At 33.1% G+C, this 20,194-nt stretch overlaps 1 protein-coding gene across 10 annotated transcripts in view; it reads left to right on the top strand.

The window, feature by feature from the left end:
* The window catches only part of N4BP2 (NEDD4 binding protein 2), a 67,087-nt gene that overhangs the window by 12,535 nt on the left and 34,358 nt on the right, over positions 1-20,194 (top strand). For 4 of the 10 annotated variants that reach the window (XM_072944733.1, XM_072944730.1, XM_072944731.1 and 1 more), the window contains 4 exons: positions 9,473-9,555; positions 11,207-11,545; positions 15,178-16,318; positions 18,836-18,960. In XM_072944733.1, coding sequence (XP_072800834.1) covers positions 11,320-11,545; positions 15,178-16,318; positions 18,836-18,960 — 1,492 coding nt within the window. In that variant the 5' untranslated portion in view covers positions 9,473-9,555; positions 11,207-11,319. Of the gene's footprint in view, positions 1-9,472; positions 9,556-11,206; positions 11,546-13,658; positions 13,751-14,134; positions 14,214-15,177; positions 16,319-18,835; positions 18,961-20,194 lie in introns of those variants that run through there. The other 6 variants (XM_072944760.1, XM_072944753.1, XM_031687269.2 and 3 more) reach the window with 5 other exon arrangements.

The raw sequence follows: 20,194 nt of genomic DNA, 5'->3' as shown, positions 1-20,194 counted from the left end.
TTATGTTTTTATACATAAGAGTTTCCTCTCTATACTAAATACTGGTTGGATACTTACACTGCTTATATGTTTAGATCTTTTTCCACATAGATAGACACAATGAAAAAAGAGGTGAAGGGCTCTATAGTTTGCTAGCTGGAGGAAGTATACAGGGAGGTACAAGATTTAGCTTTAATTGATGATAGTGATTGTTTTTTCTCTGTATTATGCAAGAATGTATGTATTATAGATTATTTGGAAAATGCAAAAGTAGTATATAAAAAAAGTAGTAGATAAAAATAAAGTTACCATTACCCAGGATTTCCATTCTAGTCTAATATAGTCCAGTCCCCTTTGGTATCTGTATAAATTATATTAAGTTTTGTGTCTTGCTTTCTTTTTTAACATCATTAAAAAAACTCCAATTAAGTAGTATCCAAAATATAGTATTTAATGGCTGTATAAAATTCTGTCTTATGAATCTACAAGGATATTGTATTTAGTGTGGTCTAACAAACCTGGGTTCAGATCTTAGTTTTGCTGTTTAAAAGCCTTAAGCCTGATACTTACTTTTTCTAGTCCTTAGTTTTCTTATTTGCAAAATAGGCATAGTATTACTTACTATTTTAAGAATTAAGTAAAATTGTGGTCTTAACATTCTAGCTGGAATATGTTAAGTATTTAATTATACTATCACCAGAAATTATTTTATCATTACCTTCTCACCAGATATTTAGTTGTTTTTCAGTTTTCCTTTGTAAAAAGTTCTGGTATTTTCAACATCTCTTTATAAATTCTTATATAAATCTGTGATTTTTTTTTATGATGAATTCCTGGAAGTGGAATCATTAGGTCAAAGAATATACAGAACCTAAAATTTCTTGATACATAGTGCCATTTTGCTTTTCAGAAAGGTTATACCAGTTTATACTCATCACAATGTATTGATAATTTTTATTTTACTATAGCCTTGTCAACACTATTATTATTTTAAAAATTATTATTTTTATTTAATAGGCACTATAACAATATTTTAATTCCATCTTATTTTATCTTTTAATGTAGTTTTAGTAATGGGGTTAAACTTTTTAATGTTTATTGAGTATTTGTTTCTTCTTAGAATCTTGTATTTACTGCTTTCCCATTCTTTTTGCTTCTTTTTCCCTGCCTTAATCCTTCCTTTATCCAGCAAGAATTGATTGAATGCTTACATGTGCTAGACATTGTTTTAGTACTGGTATTTAATTTTGGTACTTATTACGGTTTAGTGATGGCAATGTAGGAGTGAACAGAATTGACAAAAAAAATTTGTTTTCAAAGAGTTTTACTTTCTAGTGTCAGAGTATACAGACATTAAACAAAATAAACATCTAAATTATAGAGTAATAATTGCTTTGGAGCAAGAAAATAATAAAGAGGAGATGGAGAGAACTTTTGTGTGTGTACAGTTTTGCACTGGGTGGCTAGGGAAAGCCTCATAAAGGTGCCATGAGTAATGTCTTGTAAGGAGTAAGTCAGGTGGGTATCTGAGGGGGGAAGTTCATTTCAGGCTATGAATCAAGTGTAACAGCAGTGAAGTTAGAAAATACTGGATGAGTTTAAGAAAGAGCAAGAGGGAGAGTATCAAGAAATGCTTTGAGAGTTATTGGGGAAGTTCATTTCAGGCTATGAATCAAGTGTAACAGCAGTGAAGTTAGAAAATACTGGATGAGTTTAAGAAAGAGCAAGAGGGAGAGTAGCAAGAAATGCTTTGAGAGTTATTAGGGAACCAGACTATTTAGGACTGTAACTAGGCCATTTTAAGAACTTGGGCTTTTGCTCTGCATGAGGTACGAGCTATTGAAGGTTTTAAAGTAAAGGAGTGCCTAGATTTGACTTATGATCTGTTGATTCAGCATGGTCCCTGTCAACATTCCATCTGACTTTGCAGCAGTTCACAGGCTGATTCTGAATTTCACATGGAAATGCAGGGGGTCCTGAATGTCTTGGAAAAGAAGAGCAAAGTTGGAAGACTCAGCATTTCCTAATTTTAAAACTAATGGCAAAGCACAGTAATCAAGACAGTGTTCTAGTTGCATAAGCGTAGACATATAGATCAATGAAATAGAATTGAGAGTCAAGCAGTAAACCCTTATACTTACAATCAGTTGATTTTTCAAGTGGTACCAAGACCATTCAATGAAGAACGAAGTCTTTTCAACAAATGGTACTGGGGCAACTGGATATTCCACATGCAAAAGAATTAAATGTAAGAATGAAAACTATTAAACTCGTAGAAGAAAACAAAGATATATATCTTTTTGAACTTGGTTTGGGCAGTGGTTTCTTAGGTAGAACACCAAGAGTGTAAATGACAAAAGAGAAAAATAGGTTAATTCATCAAGATAAAAAAATGTGCTTCAAAGGACACCATCAAGAAAGTGAAAAGACAGCCCACAGACTGGGAGAAAACATTTTATGTTTGATTAAAGGACTTGTATTCAGAAAATATAGAGCTCTTACAGCTCAGTAATACAGACAAGTAACCCTTATATTTAAAAATGGACAAAGAATCTGAATAGACATTTCTTCAAAGAAGATACACAAATGCCAACAAGCATCTGTGTGACAGTCAGCAACATTAGTCATTAGGAAAATGCAACTTCAGATCACAATGAGATACCATTAGGATGGTCATAGTCAAGAAGACAACAGGTGTTGGTGAGGACCTAGAGAAATGAGAATCCCCATACAACACTGGTAGATACTGAAAATGGTGTAGCCACTTTGGAATACAGTTTGGTAGTTCCTCAGAAGGTTAAACAGAGTTACCATATGATCTGAATTTATTTTGAATTTAGAACTGGCAAGATTTGCTGAATGATCAGACATGAGATGGGAGGGAAAGAGGAGGCAAAAACATCTCAGTTTTCTTGGCCTCGGCAACTGAAAATTTCTGTTGCCAGGACTGTAGTTAGGGCAGATCTGCGGTGGAGGATCAGAAGATCACTTTTAGACATCTTTGGTTTGAGATGTCTATTAGTTACACAAAGTGGGGGTACTTAGTGGGTAGTTTGATGTGGGTTTGGAGTCAGGGGAGAGGTATAGTTTGGAGATGTAAATTAGCATTTTGTTAGTGTTTAAAGCCATGAGATGGAGAGATCACCAAAGGAGTGGGTAAGCTGGGAGCACTCCACTGTTTCCAAGTTCAGTGATGAGAAAATCCTGAGAGTGGCACTGTCCTGAGAAAAAGTTAATGTTAGGGTGGTCTTTGGTGGAGGGATTTATCAGCTGTGTAAATCCCACTAATAAGTCTATGTCATTAGATTTAATTTTATTTTCTCAGTGTTGGTATTAGAGAGATATACAATTACAATCCAGCAACCTTGCTAAATTATCTGGGTAATCCAACAGATAATCTGTAGATTCTTTTGGATTTCATATACACTTGATTGTATTGTCTGTGAGTAACAATGGTTCTATTTCTTCCTTTCCAGTTCTTAGAATTTTTATTTCCTTTGAGTCTTAATGTGCTGGCCACGCCCTCTGGTACAATGTAGCAGTGTAGAATGGAAGTGGTGATAGCCGTCATTCTTGTCTCATTTCTGATTGTAGATGGAATGCTTTCCATATTTAACAATTAAGTATGAGGGGTGTGTGTGTGTGTGTGTTTTCTTGGTAAATGCCTTTATCAGTTCCTTTCTCTTTCTAGTTTGTGCAGTTTTTTTTTATCATAAGTGGATGATGAGTTGGTTTTGCTACATATATTGAGTTGATTTTGTGACTTTATTTTGTTAACATCAGGAATTGCATTGGTTGACTTTCAAATATTGTTAACAACTTTATATTAATATAAATTCGCATTGTTTTTATCAATCACTAATATAATTTTTACATTTTATGTAATATATCATTCATATAATTTCTGTATTACTACTTCAATATTTTGTTTAGGAATTTTGCATCTATTTTCATGAATAAAATAGGCCTGTAGTTTTTCTTTCTTTTAATACCCTTGCAAAGTTTCATTATCAGGGTTATGGTGGCCTCATAAAATGAGTTGGAAGTGTTTCTTGTTTTTCTAGTCTCTGGAAGAGTTTGTATAAGATTGGTATTAGAGATTATTTAGTGAAATTAATTGATGAAGCCATTTAGGCCTAGGGTTTTCTTTGTGGGAAGGTTTTAAGTTACAGATTTCACAGTTCGTTAGTAGATATAGAACTATCAGATCTTTTTTTTTTTATATCAGGCATGGTATGCTTATTTTTAACAAAATAATATGCATTTCATTTAAGTTTAAAATTTATGGGAGTAAAATTATTTATGATGTCTTCATTTTTTTTTTTTTAATGTCTGTGGGCTTGACAGTGATGTCTCCCTTTTCATCTCTGATACTGGTTATTTGTGCCTTTTCTCTTTTTTTTTTTTTGACCACGCTTGCCTGGAACTTATCATTCTTAATAGTGCTTTTTTTAAAGACAGGTTTTTTTTTTTTTCCCCGAAGAGCCGTCTTTTGACTTTGTTAATCCTCTCTAATGTGTAGCTGTTTTCTGTTTCTTTTTGCTCTTTATTATTTCTTTCTTTCTAGTTTCTTTGAGTTTGATTTGTTGTTTTTTCCCCACCTATTTGTTGGATGCTTACATCATTAATTTTTTAGTCTTTCTTTTTTTCTAATATACGCATTTTAATGCTCTTCTTCTATGCATGACTTTAGTTGTATCTCACAAGTTTGGATATATATAATTTTTATTTGGTTAAAACTATTTTCTAGTTAATATTAATAATTTTAAAAGTTATTAATATTTAACACAATGAATTCTTATTTGATATAGAAATATATTTCTTAATTTTCAAATAATTTTGTATTTCTAATTGGATTTTTGCTATTGGTTTCTAGCATAATTCCATGTGTACTTAAAAATAAAGTTGTTTTGTCCAGTGTTGTATAGATACAAGTCAAGTTATACTTACTGTGTGGCTCAAATCTATGTCCTTACTGTTTTTTTCTCTCCTTTCTACTCCTCCTCCTTTGTGTGTGTTGTGAGGGTTGGGGTGAGAGGGTGGGGCCCTCCTTGTTCTAATAGTTACAGAGACAAGGGTTTTATTAGTTGAATGCAAACTTAGAATTGCTTTTTCCCAGTGGATTAGACCTTTCATCTTTGACTTTCATTTTTGACATGAAGATCAGTGATGATTTAGATAAGAGCAATTTTAGTGTAGTGGTAGAAGTAGTGGGGACAAAATCCTCCTTGACAAAGAATGGAAGGAGAGAAATTGGAAACAGTTGCCATATGTTATACATATTTTCCCCTAATTTTTTTTTTGAAAGACAGGTATTTTACATTCATGCAAATGTGGCCAGATGTGTTAGTACTTCTTTTTCTTTGTGACCTCCAATTTGTACTTTTTTTATAAAAATAACTTATTTTCCTAAAATGGAATATTCACTTGCTCCGTGGAACTTATATTCTAAAACAGTGCTGTCCAATAGAATTTACTGTATTTATGGAAAAGTTTGCTGTTTTGCAATATGATAGTCATTAACCACATGTAGCTATTGAGCACTTGAAATGTCACTAGTGTGACTGAGGAACTGAATTTTTAATTTTATACGCTTTTTTTCAAAAGCAAACTTTCTTAGATTGTAGATTCACATGCAGTTGTAAAAAATAATACAGAGAAATCACCTGTGCTCTTCATCCATTTCCCCCAGTGAAAGAAGCATGTTTGCAAAACTGTTGTATGGCTTCACAACCAGGATATTGATGTTGATACAGTCAAGATACAGAACATTTCCATCATGAGAATTCCTCAAGTTACCCTTTTACAGCCATACCCACTGCTCCCCATTCATACCCTCTGCTTAATCTTTGGCAACCACTAATCTGTTCTTTATTTCTATACCTTTGTCATTTCAAGAATGTTAAATAAATGGGGATCATTCAATATATAGCCTTTTGGGACTGACTTTTTTCACTCAGCATAATTCTCTGGAATTAATTGAGGTCTTGTGTATCAATAGTATGTTTGTTTCTGTTGCTGACTAATATTTCATGGAATTGAAGTATCATAGTTTGTTTAGCCATTTACCCATTGAAGGACATCTGAGTTGTTTTCTGGTTTTTGCTTATAATGAATAAAGCTGCTACAAACATTTGTGTACAGGTTTTTGGGTGAACATAATTTTCCATTTTGCAGAGACAGATGCCCAGAAGTGCAATTGCTTAATTGTGTGGTAGTTGCAGGTTTAGTTTAAGAAACTGCTGAACTGTTGTCCAAAGTGGCTTTGTCATTTTACATTCCCAAGAGTAGCATATGAGCCATCCAGTTTCTCTGCATCCTTGCCGTGATTTGGTGTTGTCATTATTTTTTATGTTAGCCAACTTGGTAGATATGTAAGTAATATCTCATTGTAGTTTTAAATTGCACTTACTTAATGGCCAGTGATGTTGGATATCTTTGGTGTGCCTGTTTGTCATCTGTATATCCTTTTGGTGTGTTTTTTTTTTTCTGTCCCCCCCCCATTTTCTAATTATTTGGTTTTGTTTTTGCTGTTGCATTTTGATAAAAATTTTAATATGCATTTAAGATAGTAGTCCTTTGTCAGGCACGTGGTATGCGAATATTTTCTCTGTAGCTTATCTTTTTATCTTTTTAATAAGGTCCTTCACAGAGCAAAAGTTTTAAATTTTAATGAAGTACAATTCATCCATTTTTCCTTTTATAGATCACACTTTTGGTATTTTTGCCTAGCCCTAGATCCTGAAGATTTTTTTCCTTTTTTTTTTTCTAAAAGTTTTATAGTTTTATGGATTTTAAATCCTTGATCCATTTCGAGTTTTTTTTTTTTTTTTAATAAAATGTGAGACTTAGGTCGAGGTTTTTTTTTTTATCTGTGGTTGTATACTTACTCTAGTTCCATTTGTTGAAAGGCTATCTTTTCTCCATTGAATTGCTTTTGTACTTCTGTCAAAAGTCAGTTGTACATATTTATATTAGTCTGTTTCTGGGTTCTCCTGTTTCCACATCTATAATCTGTTGTCAGATCTATATGTCTGTCCCTCCACTGACACCATACATTTTTGATAACTGGTTTTATAACAAGACTTAAAATTGAGTTGACCGAATCCTCTCCCTCTGTTTTCTTTCAAATTGTTTTAGCTATTCTAGTACCTTTGTCCTTCCATGTAATTTAAGAATAATCTTGTCCATATCCACAAAAAATCTTGCTGGGGTTTTGATAGGAACTGCGTTAAACCTGTATATCAATTTGGGGAAAAATTGACATCTTTACTCTGTTGAGTCTTACAATCCATAAATATGCTATCTTTCTATTCATTTACATCTTTTATTTCTTTCATCCCTATTTTGTATTTTCAGCATGCAAGTCCTGTATATGTTTTGCTAGATTTATACCAGAATATTTGTTTTTTTAGCATTTATGAATCATATTGTATTTTTAGTTACAGTGTTCACGTATTCATTGTGGAATATTTAAATATAGTTGCTTTTATGTGTTTATCTTGTATCCTGCGCTTTGCTGAACTCACTTATATGTTGAAGGTTTTCTTGATTCCTCAGGATTTTCCACATAGAAAACTATGTCATCTAAAAATAGGGACAGTTTTATTTTTTCCTTTTGAATCTGTATGTCTTTTATTTCCTTATCTTGCCTTGCTTCACGGGCTAGAGCTTCCAACATTGTTTAATAAGAATGGTAAGAGTGGAGATCCTTGCTTTGTTCCCAATCTTAGGAGGAAAGTGTATAGTATTTTACTGTTAAATAAAATGTTATCTGTAGGTGCTCTTAATGAAGTTGAGGAAGTTCTCTTATATTCCTATTTTTCTGGCAGTTTTTAATCAGGAATAGGTATTGAATTCTGTCAGATTTTTTTCTTCATTCATTAATATGATTGTGATTTTTCTTCACTAGCCTGTTAATATGGTAGATTATACTGATTTTTGAATATTGAACCAGCCTTGTATCCCTGGAATAAACCTCACTTAACCATGATGTATAGTTCTTTTTTAATAAATTGCTAAATTCTATTTGCCAATATTTTGTTAAGTTTTTTTTTCTACAGAGCCGATTATTTTATATAAAAACTCTAGAAAGTTCATGACTAGTCATGTTAAGGATTTTTATGTCTGTATTCATGAAGGATATTGGTTTGTAATTATTTTTTTTTTTTATACTGGCTTTGTTTGATTTTGGTATAAGGATGACAATACTAGCTTCATAAAATGAATTAAGAAGTGCCCCCTCTTCTGTTTTTGGAAGAGATTATATAGAGTTAGTTAATTATTCTTAAAAATATTTGGAATTCTCCATTGAAGGCATTTGGGCCTGGAGTTTCTTTTTTGGGAGTTTTAAAATTATGAATTAAATTTCACTAGAAATCATAGGGCTTTATCTATTTCTTGTTGGAGGAGTTGTGGTAATTTGTGGTTTTTGAGAAATTAGTCCATTTCATATAAGATGTCAAACTTTTGCATGTATAATTGTTCATAGTAGTCCCTTAGTCTTTTGGTGTCTGCAGGATCTGTAGTGATGTCCCTTTTTTTCATTCCTGATACTGGTAATTTGTGCCTTCTCTCTCTTTTCTTTGTCAGTGTTGCTAGAGGTTTACCAAGTTTATTGATGTTTTCAAAGAACCATCAGTTTGTTTCATTGCTTTTTCTCTATTTTTCTTTTTTTAGTTTTATTAATTTCTGCTCTGATCTCTATTATTCCCTAACTTCTACTGGCTTTGGGTTTATTTTGCTCTTCTTTTTCTAATTCTTGTGGTGGGGGCTTAGGTTATTGATTTGAGACTTTTCTTCTTTTCTAATCTATGCATTTAGTAAAAATGTGCTATACATTTCTGCCATTGCTGCTTTAGCTGTGTCCTACACATTTTGATATGGTATGTTTTTATTTTCATTTATTTCAGTGTATATAAAAATTTTCCTTGAGACATCCTCTTTGACCCATGGATTATTTAGTATATTGCTTATGTTCCCAGTGTTTGGGGATTTTCCTATTACCTTTTTGTTATTGATTTCTGGTTTGATTCCTTTGTGGTCAGAGAACATACTTTGTTGTTCTTTTAAGTTTGTTGAGGTTTGTTTTATAGTCCGGGATATGGTCTATTTTGGTATAAGTTCTGTGGGCACTTGAAAAGAATATGTATTCTGCTGTTGTTGGAATGTTCTATAAATTTTGTTTGATGGTATTGAAAAATTGATGTTATTGTTGTTCTGTATCCTTGCATTAAAGTCTTTAAGTATAATTGTGGACTTGTCTATTTCTCTTTTCAGTTCTGTCAGTTTTTGCTTCACTTGTTTAGTGGCTCTGTTGTTTGATGCATACACATTTAAGGTTGCTGTGTTTTTTTGGTAGACTGATCCTTTATGATTGTATAATATTCTTCTCTGTCTTCTGGTGATTTTTTTATTTTTGCTCCAAATTCTGCTTTATTTGATATTAATACATAAAAATGTAATTTTATTTAATTTTAATTAATTTAAATAGGCACATGTGGCTGGTTGCTGCCATATTGACATTGCAGTTCTGGAAGATGGAGAGAACTATGATACAATAAATTTAATTAAAAGGTAAATTTTGTAGTATGTTAGATGGTGTTAAGGGCAATGGATGATTAGCAGGAAAGGGAGATTGGGAGAAAGTGGGAGATATGATTTTAAATTGGGTAATCAAGGAAAAAAATCATTGAATGTGACACTAGAGCAAAGATTTCAAGAAGTGAGAGAGTTAGCAATACAGATATCTTGGGGAAAAATATATTAAAGGCCAGCAAGGAGGTGGGCCATAGTAAGAACTTTAACTTTTACTCTGAGGGACATGAAGAACCATTTGAAGATTCTGATTCACTCTGACTTAAGTTGTATAAAAACCATTGTGGCTGGTGTGTTGAGAATAGATTGTAGGGGACAAGAAGTGGAAGCAGGGAGACCATTTAGGAGACAGGAATTCAGGTGAAAGATGACAGTAGCCAGACCAAATGTTTAGAGCAGGTTTTGGAAAAAAAATTTGGTTTTGGATATGTTATGTTTGAATTGTTTATTAGGTAGATCCAAGTGGAGGAAGTCAGAGTTCTCTGGATCTGTGAGTCCCTGCCCTTGGGGAGCTTATGCTTTACTGGAATATGGGTAGTAAATACAATAAATAAATAAAACAAATGGATAAAACATATACAATGTTAGAAGATGTTTTATGGAGAAAGTTCAAATGAGGAAGGAAGGATAATTTTGAGAGACTGACTCCCTGAGAAGATGACAATTGAGTAATGATAGGAAAGTGGTGAGGGAAATCAATCTTCTAGTTACCTGGGAGAATAGTAGTCTAGGTAGAAGGGACCAAATATAAAAGGTCCCGAGATGGGAACATGTCTGGTGTGTTTGAAGAACAAGGAGGCAAAGTATGGCTGGAGTGACATAAGCAAGGGAAAGGAGATTAGGGATGACAGCACCAAAGTAGAAGTGTCTGGGTTACAGGCCATTTTAAGGGATCTTTTACCCTGAGTGAGATGGGAGGGTAGTGGATGGTTTAGCAGGAGAGAGGCATGATCTGACCTGTGGCTAAACTGAGTCATTCCAGTTGTGCTAAATAGACTGAAGGGGGAAGGGTGGAAGCAGGGAGATTGGCTAGGAGATTTTACAGCAATCCAGGCAAGAGGCTGAGGCAGCAGTGGAGATGGTGAAGAATGTTCATATTCTGCATACCTTTTGAGGGTTGCATTGACAAAATTGGCTTACCAGTTGGATGTGGGATGAAAGAGAGTCAAGAATTATTCTAAAGTATTTTACTTGAGCAGTTGGAAGGATAGAGTTGCATTATTTGAAATGCGAAAGACTGGGAAGAGCAGGTTTGAGGGAGGTGATCAGGAGCTCAGTTTTGGACATGTTAAGTTTATGATGCCTATTAGACATGCAAATAAGTGTTCAGTAGGCATTCTCATTATGAATACTGTTTTGTTTTTTAAAAATGAAATAATTATTTTAAAACAGAGGGTGTATTCACTGTTCTGAAAATATATTACATTTGCTAATATCTTAATTTTTAACATGTTCAATCCTGGCAAAACTTGAATATTTTGAAGAGAGGGAAACTGTTTGATTGCTTTTTGGCTTTATTGCCAGCAGAGTTGATGGTACTTTCTTAGAGTTAAATAAAGATGTCATTCCGACTTTAGACACGGAAATATAACTATATAGTCTGAGTTTTTCTACTTGCTTTCTATTTTAGGTCCTTTTACTGCTGGATTGTGCAAGATATTTAACCCTGTTTTCTTTGAGGTATGACTTAAATATCAAACATCTTAATAAGAAAAGGGAAACATTTTAGTTTTGGAAGTCAGAATGCCAAGGAGAAGGAAAAATCTTGGGGGAAATCATTTTCGGAAGACTGCAAACTCTAAGGAAGTTGTATCCAGTGTTACTAGTCATGAGGAGCCAACCACTACTCTTCCTTCCATGTATGAGACAAAAATTGATCAGGAAGAACTCTTCACCAGTATCTCAGAGATGTTTTCTGATCTGGATCCTGATGTAGTGTATTTGATGCTTTCTGAATGTGATTTCAAAGGTGAGACAAAGTTGAGTTTGAACCCTTTGCGTCTTATAAGGAGACTTCATGTATTATGCCATGACCAGTAGTAATATAGAAAATGACTACTTTATTTCTATTTTGTTCATCATTTATTGAGTATCTGCTGTGAGTAGTGTACTAATTTTGGTATTAATAGGGATATGAAGAAGAGTAAAGCATATTTTCTGCTTTCAAGAAATGTACTTAGGTGTAAGATAAATGTATAGATATCATATTCTGTGTTTTATTTCTTTTTATCTTCCCTCTAGAACAGGTTGGCACTATTGACATTTTGGACCGGATAATTCTTTGTTGTGAGTGGCTTTCCTGTGCATCATAGGATGTTCAACAGCATCTCTGGACTTACCCACTAGATGACAGTGGCACATTCTTCCCCCTCCCCCAGTTGTGACAATTAAAAATGCCTCTATATTGTCATATGTCCCCTGGGGGCAAAATCATCCCCAGTTGAGAACCATTGACCTAGAATGTAAGCTCCATAAAGACAGGGGTTTAAAAAACTTTTGATTTACTGTTGTATCTCCAGCCCCTAAAATAGCGAATGATTCATAGTAGGATCACAGGAAATATTGGGTAAAAAGATAATTATAATTGTGGAAATGAGAGCTGATTGAGTTGAGAATAGTAGAATAGTGTGGTTTCAAAACATTGGCTTTGGAGTCAAGAAAACTGGGTTGGATTGCCAGCTCTACCATTTAACCTCTCTGGGTCTCAATTTTCTTATCTGTTAATAAGAAAAATAATAGCATGTACCTCATAGGACTTTTTTGGTGAGGACTGAGGTTTTGTTTTTCTTGATAAAATCTTTAGTAAGCTATTAATGACTTGTAGTAAATTGGAAGTTATGTTTGCAGAGGGGAAACTATCAAACTTGACTGGATGAGTAAATTAAATATTGATGCTTAGTATTGCTACAGGGTATGATTAGTATAAGTTAAAATTATTCTAGATTTGGGAAGTTTTGGTAATGCGTGATAAACTTCCATTTTTATTTTTACGTTGCATGGTATCTCATGTGAGCATATCTTATCTACCCTGTTGTCTACAATTTTATATGTGACTTCGACATTTATTTCCTAATTTTGATGTGTTTAAAATTTATTTGTTGTACATACACTAACATAGCAGTGAGGAATTACAAGGAAAATATCCTAACAAAAAACATTTCTCTTTCCAGAATCTTCTCTACACATTGTTTATAAATACTGATATTTTGAGTAGTTTGAATAATAACATTGATAAAATTGTCTATTCTACTTTTTAAACTTAACCTGAACATTATTTTTCAGTGTTGCTGCAGTCTTTCTATTTAACAGCTTTCTAATATTCCACTGGGTAGTTGTGCTCTGTTTTAAAATTATAATGTCGTTTTACATGAAAAATTAATATTGCAAAGAACATCTTGGTTCAAATAACCTTTTTTGTCTTTTGGCTTTTTTTCTTAGTCCCAAAGTTTTAATTTCTTGTATCACGAGATGAGAACAGTTTTCGGCTCTTGGAAGCATACCGCTCAATTGCCTACTAAAGAGGTGTGCCAGTTTGTAATAACAGCAGCACTGTATAAGTATAGTGGTTTCACCGCAGCCTTTTCAGCATTGAGTGCTATTATTTTAAGATTTTAGGAATAAAATTTTACCTTTTCTTTATGGTATTTTTTGTTTTGTTTTGTTTTGTTTTTTTTTTAGATAAAGAAGAATGTTGAACATTTTTGTACACAATTGTTCATTAATTCTTGTATTCTTGTGTGAATTGTTCACTGATGTGTTTTTCATTGTTTTTATATACCATTTTAATTTTTTCAACACCGTGTAAGAACTTTTCTTTTGTGTGATGTATATGTCTTGATCTTATACCTATTTTTACTTAATACTGTTTTTCATTATATATACATTAATTTTTTGGTTGATCTTTTCTTTTGTGGTTTTTCTAGCATGTAGATTTTCTTCTTAGAAATACCTCTTCTGTTCGATTTTTTTTTTTCTTTTTTCCATGTTTAGGGCTTCTAGCCTTTGTAGTGTTGCTATAATCTTCTAACTGGTCTCTCTGTCAGGCTTGCCCCGTCCAATCCCTCTCTGTTTTTCTTCTTAAGGGAACATTAATTGGGTGCTTACTAGGTGCCAGTCCTTGTGCACGCCCTTTTTCATGGATTATCTCATTTAATCCTCACAACAAACCTATGAGGTAGGTACTTTTATTATCCCCATATTGCAAATGAGAAAATCAAGGCTTAGAAAAGTTAAGTAACTTGTTCAAAGTGTCATTGCCAGCAAGTAGGGATTTAAATGTCATTCTGACTCCTGATCAGAGAGCTGTTACCTACTGTGCTGTGCTGTTTCCATTTTTATCTTCCTTAAAATAAAACAAGGTAAAACACAAAAATAATATTTAAAAAATCCTCAAGTTACAGATGCTTAACGATTCTAATGTCTCTGTGTTTATGTTATAATGGAAAGAGCTCTGCCTTGGAGTCAGATGTCCCAACCCTGGCTCTGTCCCTTATTATCTGTGTGACTTGGGCCAAGTTAATGTATATTCTGAACTTCATTCTTTTCGTCTGTTTGCTAGGAATACTATCCCTCATAGGATAATTTGAAGATTCAGTGAGGTGATGTGTATGAAGCTTCTAGTCCAAATACTATGACAGGTAGTTTCCCTTCAAGTTCCCTTAGAAAATTAAGTTGATATTTCCTACCATGACATACAGGACCCTTTCCAGTTTCACTCGATCTCCTTTTCCAGTTTCATCTCCTTCTTTTATCTGCCATACTACCATGTACTCACATTCCAACCAACTATCTTAATACCTTAAACATATTTTGGTTTTTAAGACTGGCTTTACCTTTCCCTTCTGTGTCTGACAAGTTTCTTTTTAATCTTCAACTCCCAGTTCACATACCGCCTTTTGTGAAATCTTTCCTTACTCTCCTATAAGGCTGCTAAGGCATTTGTATATTATTAAAAGTATGCATTATTTCATCTTTATTATATTATAATGTAATTGTCTTCTAATGTAGTTAATTATCTTTAATTGCTTCTGTTAGACTGCAAACATCCTTTGAGTATAGTAAAAATTGTCTTATTCATTTTTATACGAAGTATGTCTGATACGTAGTACATGCTCATACATATTTTTTGTATTAAGTAAAATTCATAGCATGGACCATATAAACAAATTAGATTTACTAGGGGAGTACTTAAAATACTTCATACTTAAAAGGACATGCAGAGGGTAAGTATTCATTGAATAAATCAACTGGTTTTAGGATTTTATAAAAAACCCTAATACATACAATTACAGATATTTTATATTTATTTGGTAAATTAATAGAGAACATCTACGTGATGGCAGTTCACTAGCCTGGGTTATTATTATTCATCTGAAAGTAACAACACTGCATTTCTCCATCATTCAAACCTTTCCCTAACACAGACTGGTATATTAATAAAATATTAATTCAAAAATGACTTGAATATTTATAAATTTTTCTATATTTCATTCAATGCAAAATCTAGTATAATTTTATGTGGATTTTAATCAAATTATATTTTACTGTTTTCAACACATACAGATACATTTTGTTGTTGTTATTGTTGTTCTTGTTGTACAGTTGAAAATGCCATGGATTGTCTGTTAGAATTATCTACCACTGATGCTAAGATAGAAGACTCTTCTTCAAAAAGCTTAATTTCTTCTGAGAACCAAGTCAACGCAGCTGGTTGTGCAATAATGGAAAAGTGTCCTCCTGAAGAAGAGAGTGAAGATTCAAAAATGGATTCATTTTTGGACATGCAGCTAACTGAAGACTTGGATTCCTTAATACAGAATGCTTTTGAGAAATTGAACTCTTCTCCTGATGACCAAGTCTACTCATTTTTGCCTTTGCAAGATGTTAATAGTTTTAGTGACCCGAGTGCATTTATAAATTCAGATTCAAATAATACGACTCCCATTCTTTCTACCCAAAATATGGCTTTGAACAATGAAAATTTAGAGAATCCTGCCTCTGCATTATGTTCAAATTCCTTAACTTCATGTTCAGTTTCAGAAGAGTCCAAAAGTTTTACAAAGGATAATACTTTGGCATTGGAAGATTCTCTTCTTACCAGTTCTTTAAATGTAGCAAATGATGCTATGGCAAGTTGTAGCAGTCAAATTCAGAAAGAGATTTTAGAATCTGAGTGTGCTGAGACTCAGTTCTCTCAAGCCCCTGTGGATGTGGATGCCGGCGAACCTCAGGCTCCTTTAAACCTTACTGTGCAAAATCCGGGGCTTGGTTTACTAAGTACAGGTGGAGATCAGAAATCTATTTCTGTCCCTGATGTGTTTGTACCTTCTGAAGAATTCAGTTTCCAGCCACACAAACATACTGAGCTGCCACCAAAGGGGAAGGATGTGAATTTCTGCCCAGTGCTTACCCCTCTCCCTCTACTGCTGCCGCCGCCACCTCCTCCACCAATGTGGAATCCGATGATTCCTGCTTTTGACCTCTTTCAAGGAAACCATGGCTTTGTAGCTCCCGTTGTAACCACAGCTGCACACTGGAGGCCTGTCAACTATACATTTCCATCCCCGGTTATTTCTCACACTTCCCCAACAAAAATATGGAGAAATAAAGAGGGAACAAGTGCTTATCAAGTACAAGAAACTCCAGTTTCTCAGGTTGTAAGAAAGAAGACATCATCTTATATTGGACTAGTTCTTGTTCTTCTCAGAGGGCTTCCGGGATCAGGAAAATCTTTTTTGGCAAGGTATGAGGTTTAATTGAGTTTTTTAAAAAAAAACAGTATAATGTATGAACTTGAACATTTATAACAGCATGAATATGTGAAATGTTTTTGCTTAATAGAGATGTTTACTAATTTTTTCTAACTTTGTAGCTAATAGTACTGTTTTCTCCACAAGTTTTTTATTGAATTCTTTCATCTCAGAATATCATTTTGAGAAACAGAATAGAAGAAAAAATTAAAGATGATTCTAAGATGATGAGCTTGTGAAATGAACAGAAATAAGTTCATGTGGAAGAGAACTAATTTGAGTGGGAGAAAGATGAAATCAACTTTGATTACAGAGATAAAGGGCCATAATTGATTTTGAATTCAAGGAAATCTTACATAGAAGGATTCTACTGGTAATTGGAAATTTGGGATTGTAGCATGTTAAATAAAATTTTAGAAATGTGTGATTTGAAGGAAGAGAACACAGCATGAATCACTGGTAGTCAGAGAACTTCAAATTTTCAATTTTATTTGTTGCAAAATATGGTATCCTCAATTATTTTGTTTTATATATCTGTATGTATCCCTTTTGTAGTTAAGTTCCATTGTGGATTCCTTGGTCTGAGAGACTAGAGTCAGGGTTAGAAGCAGCTTTGTTGTGTTTTCACTTGTTAAAAAGTATTGTTTTCAGAATCTCTGCATCCCCTTTATTTTTTAAATTCCGGAATATTTACATCTAATATGCTTTATTTGCCAGTGTTTTTCCTCTTCCTTCCAAATTTTAACTCTTTGTTCTCTTCTGTTCTTAGCTAGGTCTCTTCTATTTGATCCCAGGTGTACCTAGTCTTTGTGAATTTATATGTGCCTTGGAATGTCCTTGATGAGCTCATTTTCAGTTGTTCTTTAAAGTGCTTTCTTAGTCTAGATATATCTTTCAATATATTTCCATATAGTCTATTCATACACTTTTAAGTATATTCTGTAGACATAGGCTTTCTCATTGATTTAATGACTACAACAATAAAAACCATTTTAATTTAGTATTACAGATATTACAGTGAGTTATGATACTGCATTTTGTGAAAGAGTGGAGCAGAAGGTGGTACCTTAAAAGGTAATAGAGCTGTGACACAGGTTTGAAGAACTAGGTTTCAGAGGCCTTTGAGTGAGAGGCAGCTATAGTTAGAGATTGGAAGAGAAAGAAGTGCTTGTCACAAAGTTTGAACTTACTTGTACTTTTGAATGAATAGAGAAATAACTGGGAAGTACAGAGGCATAGAAACTGAGTTTTCTCAGACAGAATGGTTCATAGTATTAAACTAGTGTGCAAGCCCACAGAAAATGAAAGGCGAAGAAAGGCTTTTGGGTTTATTGGAAAGAAGATCGTTTTAAGGTCACATCTTAAAAACAGTTGTGTTGTGCTGGGAAGGTAGAATACCTTAAGACCTCAAAAAAGCATTTATACTGAAGTAGTTGAAGGAGAGAAGTTGAGTAATAGGTGAAAAGGGGTCCTTAAAGTCTGGTTAAAAATTTAAAAGATAGCTGAGATGTATATATGTTTAAAGGGAAGAAGGGAAGAGAAGTGTCAGAGAGGGGAAAACTTAGAGATAAAAGAAAAGAGGATAAATGTAGGAGTCATAGAAAGTGGGGTGAAGTGAGGATTCACTAAAATGTAAGCTCCGTGTGTGTGAGAATGTCTCTCGTTCACTGATATATGCTCAGTGATTAACATAGTGCCTGGCATTTAGTAGATGCTAATAAAAATTAAATTCAAAAGATGTATTTTAGCTTTAGAAATATTTATGCATATTTTAGGAGAGGATAAATGTTGATATTTTACAAATGGTTAAGAATAGTAGCATTGTTATGTCTCTGGGTTCTGTTTGCTTAGTTTTTGCATGTATCTCAATTATATAGAAGATGAATTTCAGAGTCAGGAAAGAGATGTCTTAACTGCGTAATTTAGCAGATTAAATTAATAGTCTATTAATATTATATTTTTGGATGTTTTTGGCATATTCAGTAAATTTATAGCAATATACAAAGCTTCATCTACTTTTGAAGATCTGTTGAACATCAAGGTGCTTGCCGACCTTGAAGTGACCTTCGCCTTAGAGTAGGTAATGTAGATCAGGGTGCATTCAAGTAACCAGATGAGGGAGATGCCTGTGACTGATAAAGAGCTCTGAAGCATTTTCAATTACCAGGTTTCCTTGATAATTAAAAATGTGTTAATTTTCAAACCTTTATAGTAAGGATAAAGAACTTTACAATATAATAATATTGAAATAATTGAATAATACTGAAATAATTGAATAATACTGAAATAATAATTTACATAAAGTAAAGCAGACTTGCCTTAGGTCAGTTTTCTTGGGAGTCAAACTTCTGCTTAGAGGATTTCTGATATAATTTCTTTGAATATTGTAATATTCTCATTCTTTTAAATAATAATGCTTGAATTTTTAATTAAGATTATGACCTTGCAAAAATTAGTAGAGAGAATTTAGAAGAAAAATTAATGAAAATAATTCCATTTATCATTCACAGAACTTTGCAAGAGGATAATCCGAGTGGAGTCATTCTTAGTACTGATGATTATTTTTACATAAATGGACAGTACCAGTTTGATGTAAAGTACTTAGGAGAAGCTCATGAGTGGAACCAGAATCGTGGTAAGAATAGACACCAGATGCTGGGTAGTATTAAGAGCAATATAAAGAAAAAAATCCACTTAGTATTTGTGACATAACTTTTAAAGAGTTACAGTTAACTTTAGTTTATTATTGTACTATATATAATATAAATAAAGTTAACAACAATTTTATGTTACATAAGAAGAGGTAAAAAAGGTGGTCTTAAAGAGTCGTTACGAGGATTAATAAGTTAATTTTTGTAAAATGTTTGAAATATTGCATGACATGTTTAAGTTTTATACAGTCAATGGGGATCTTGTTAGAAATAAATCATATTTTCTACATTGGTCTCAGAATAGCTCAAGATGCTTATAGTTGTCTAGTATGCTCTCTGGTTCCTGTTTCTTGAAATGGAATCTGCATTGTTAACCACTGGTCTTCCCTAGATTGGCTTAATTTTTATGAAAGATAGTGTGAGGGTAAAAATGACTCTCTTCAAACTGAATCTGCAGGGATCATAGATAAAACTTTAATTTCTTTATTAGTGCAACTGTCTACTCACTGAAGGTGTTTTTTATCATGAAATGTTTAGTTATGAATAGTTTAAATTTTATATGGGAAATTCTTACTAAGAGATATAGATAATATTTTATTTACTTAGACTTTCTTTTGTGGTAAATTCACTGTGAAGGCTATTCTTGAATTTATCATCTTTTGATATTATTAAAATTTTCTGTATTCCTTCTTGAATTAAGTATTAAAGTGAGAATTTGGGAATATGAAAATACCAAGACAATTGAAAATAAAGGAAACAGTATGATGGGATGAAGAGCAATCTTGGATTGCCAGTTACTAGCTAAGTGATCTTGTGCAAGTTATTTATACTCTCCAGGGCCCAGTGTCTTCATCTGTAAAAGGACTTAATAATACTAAACCCTCAGGATTCTTGTGTAGTTAAATGAGAATGAAAAGTGCTTAGCAATAGTTTAACATGCCCTTACTACAGCAGCAACCACAGCAATAATACTATGAAATTAATTGGCAGAATTCTTTTTTAAAAAAGTTTTTTTGAGATATGAATCACATAGTTTTTTAGCATATTCAGAGTTGTACAACCATCACCACAATCAATTTTAGAAGATTTTTATCACCCCTAAAAAGACTCCATACTCATTAGTAACTCCTCATTTCTTCTCAACCCTCTCCCAGCCCCAGGCAACCACTACTTTACTTTATATCTCTGTAGGTTTGCCTTTTCTGGACATTGCATATA

The sequence above is a fragment of the Vicugna pacos genome, chromosome 2 (assembly GCF_048564905.1).
Source record: "Vicugna pacos chromosome 2, VicPac4, whole genome shotgun sequence".
NCBI classification, from domain to species: Eukaryota; Metazoa; Chordata; class Mammalia; order Artiodactyla; family Camelidae; genus Vicugna; species Vicugna pacos.
Note: the sequence above shows the minus strand (reverse complement) of the source record. Positions and strands in the feature narration are given on the sequence as shown.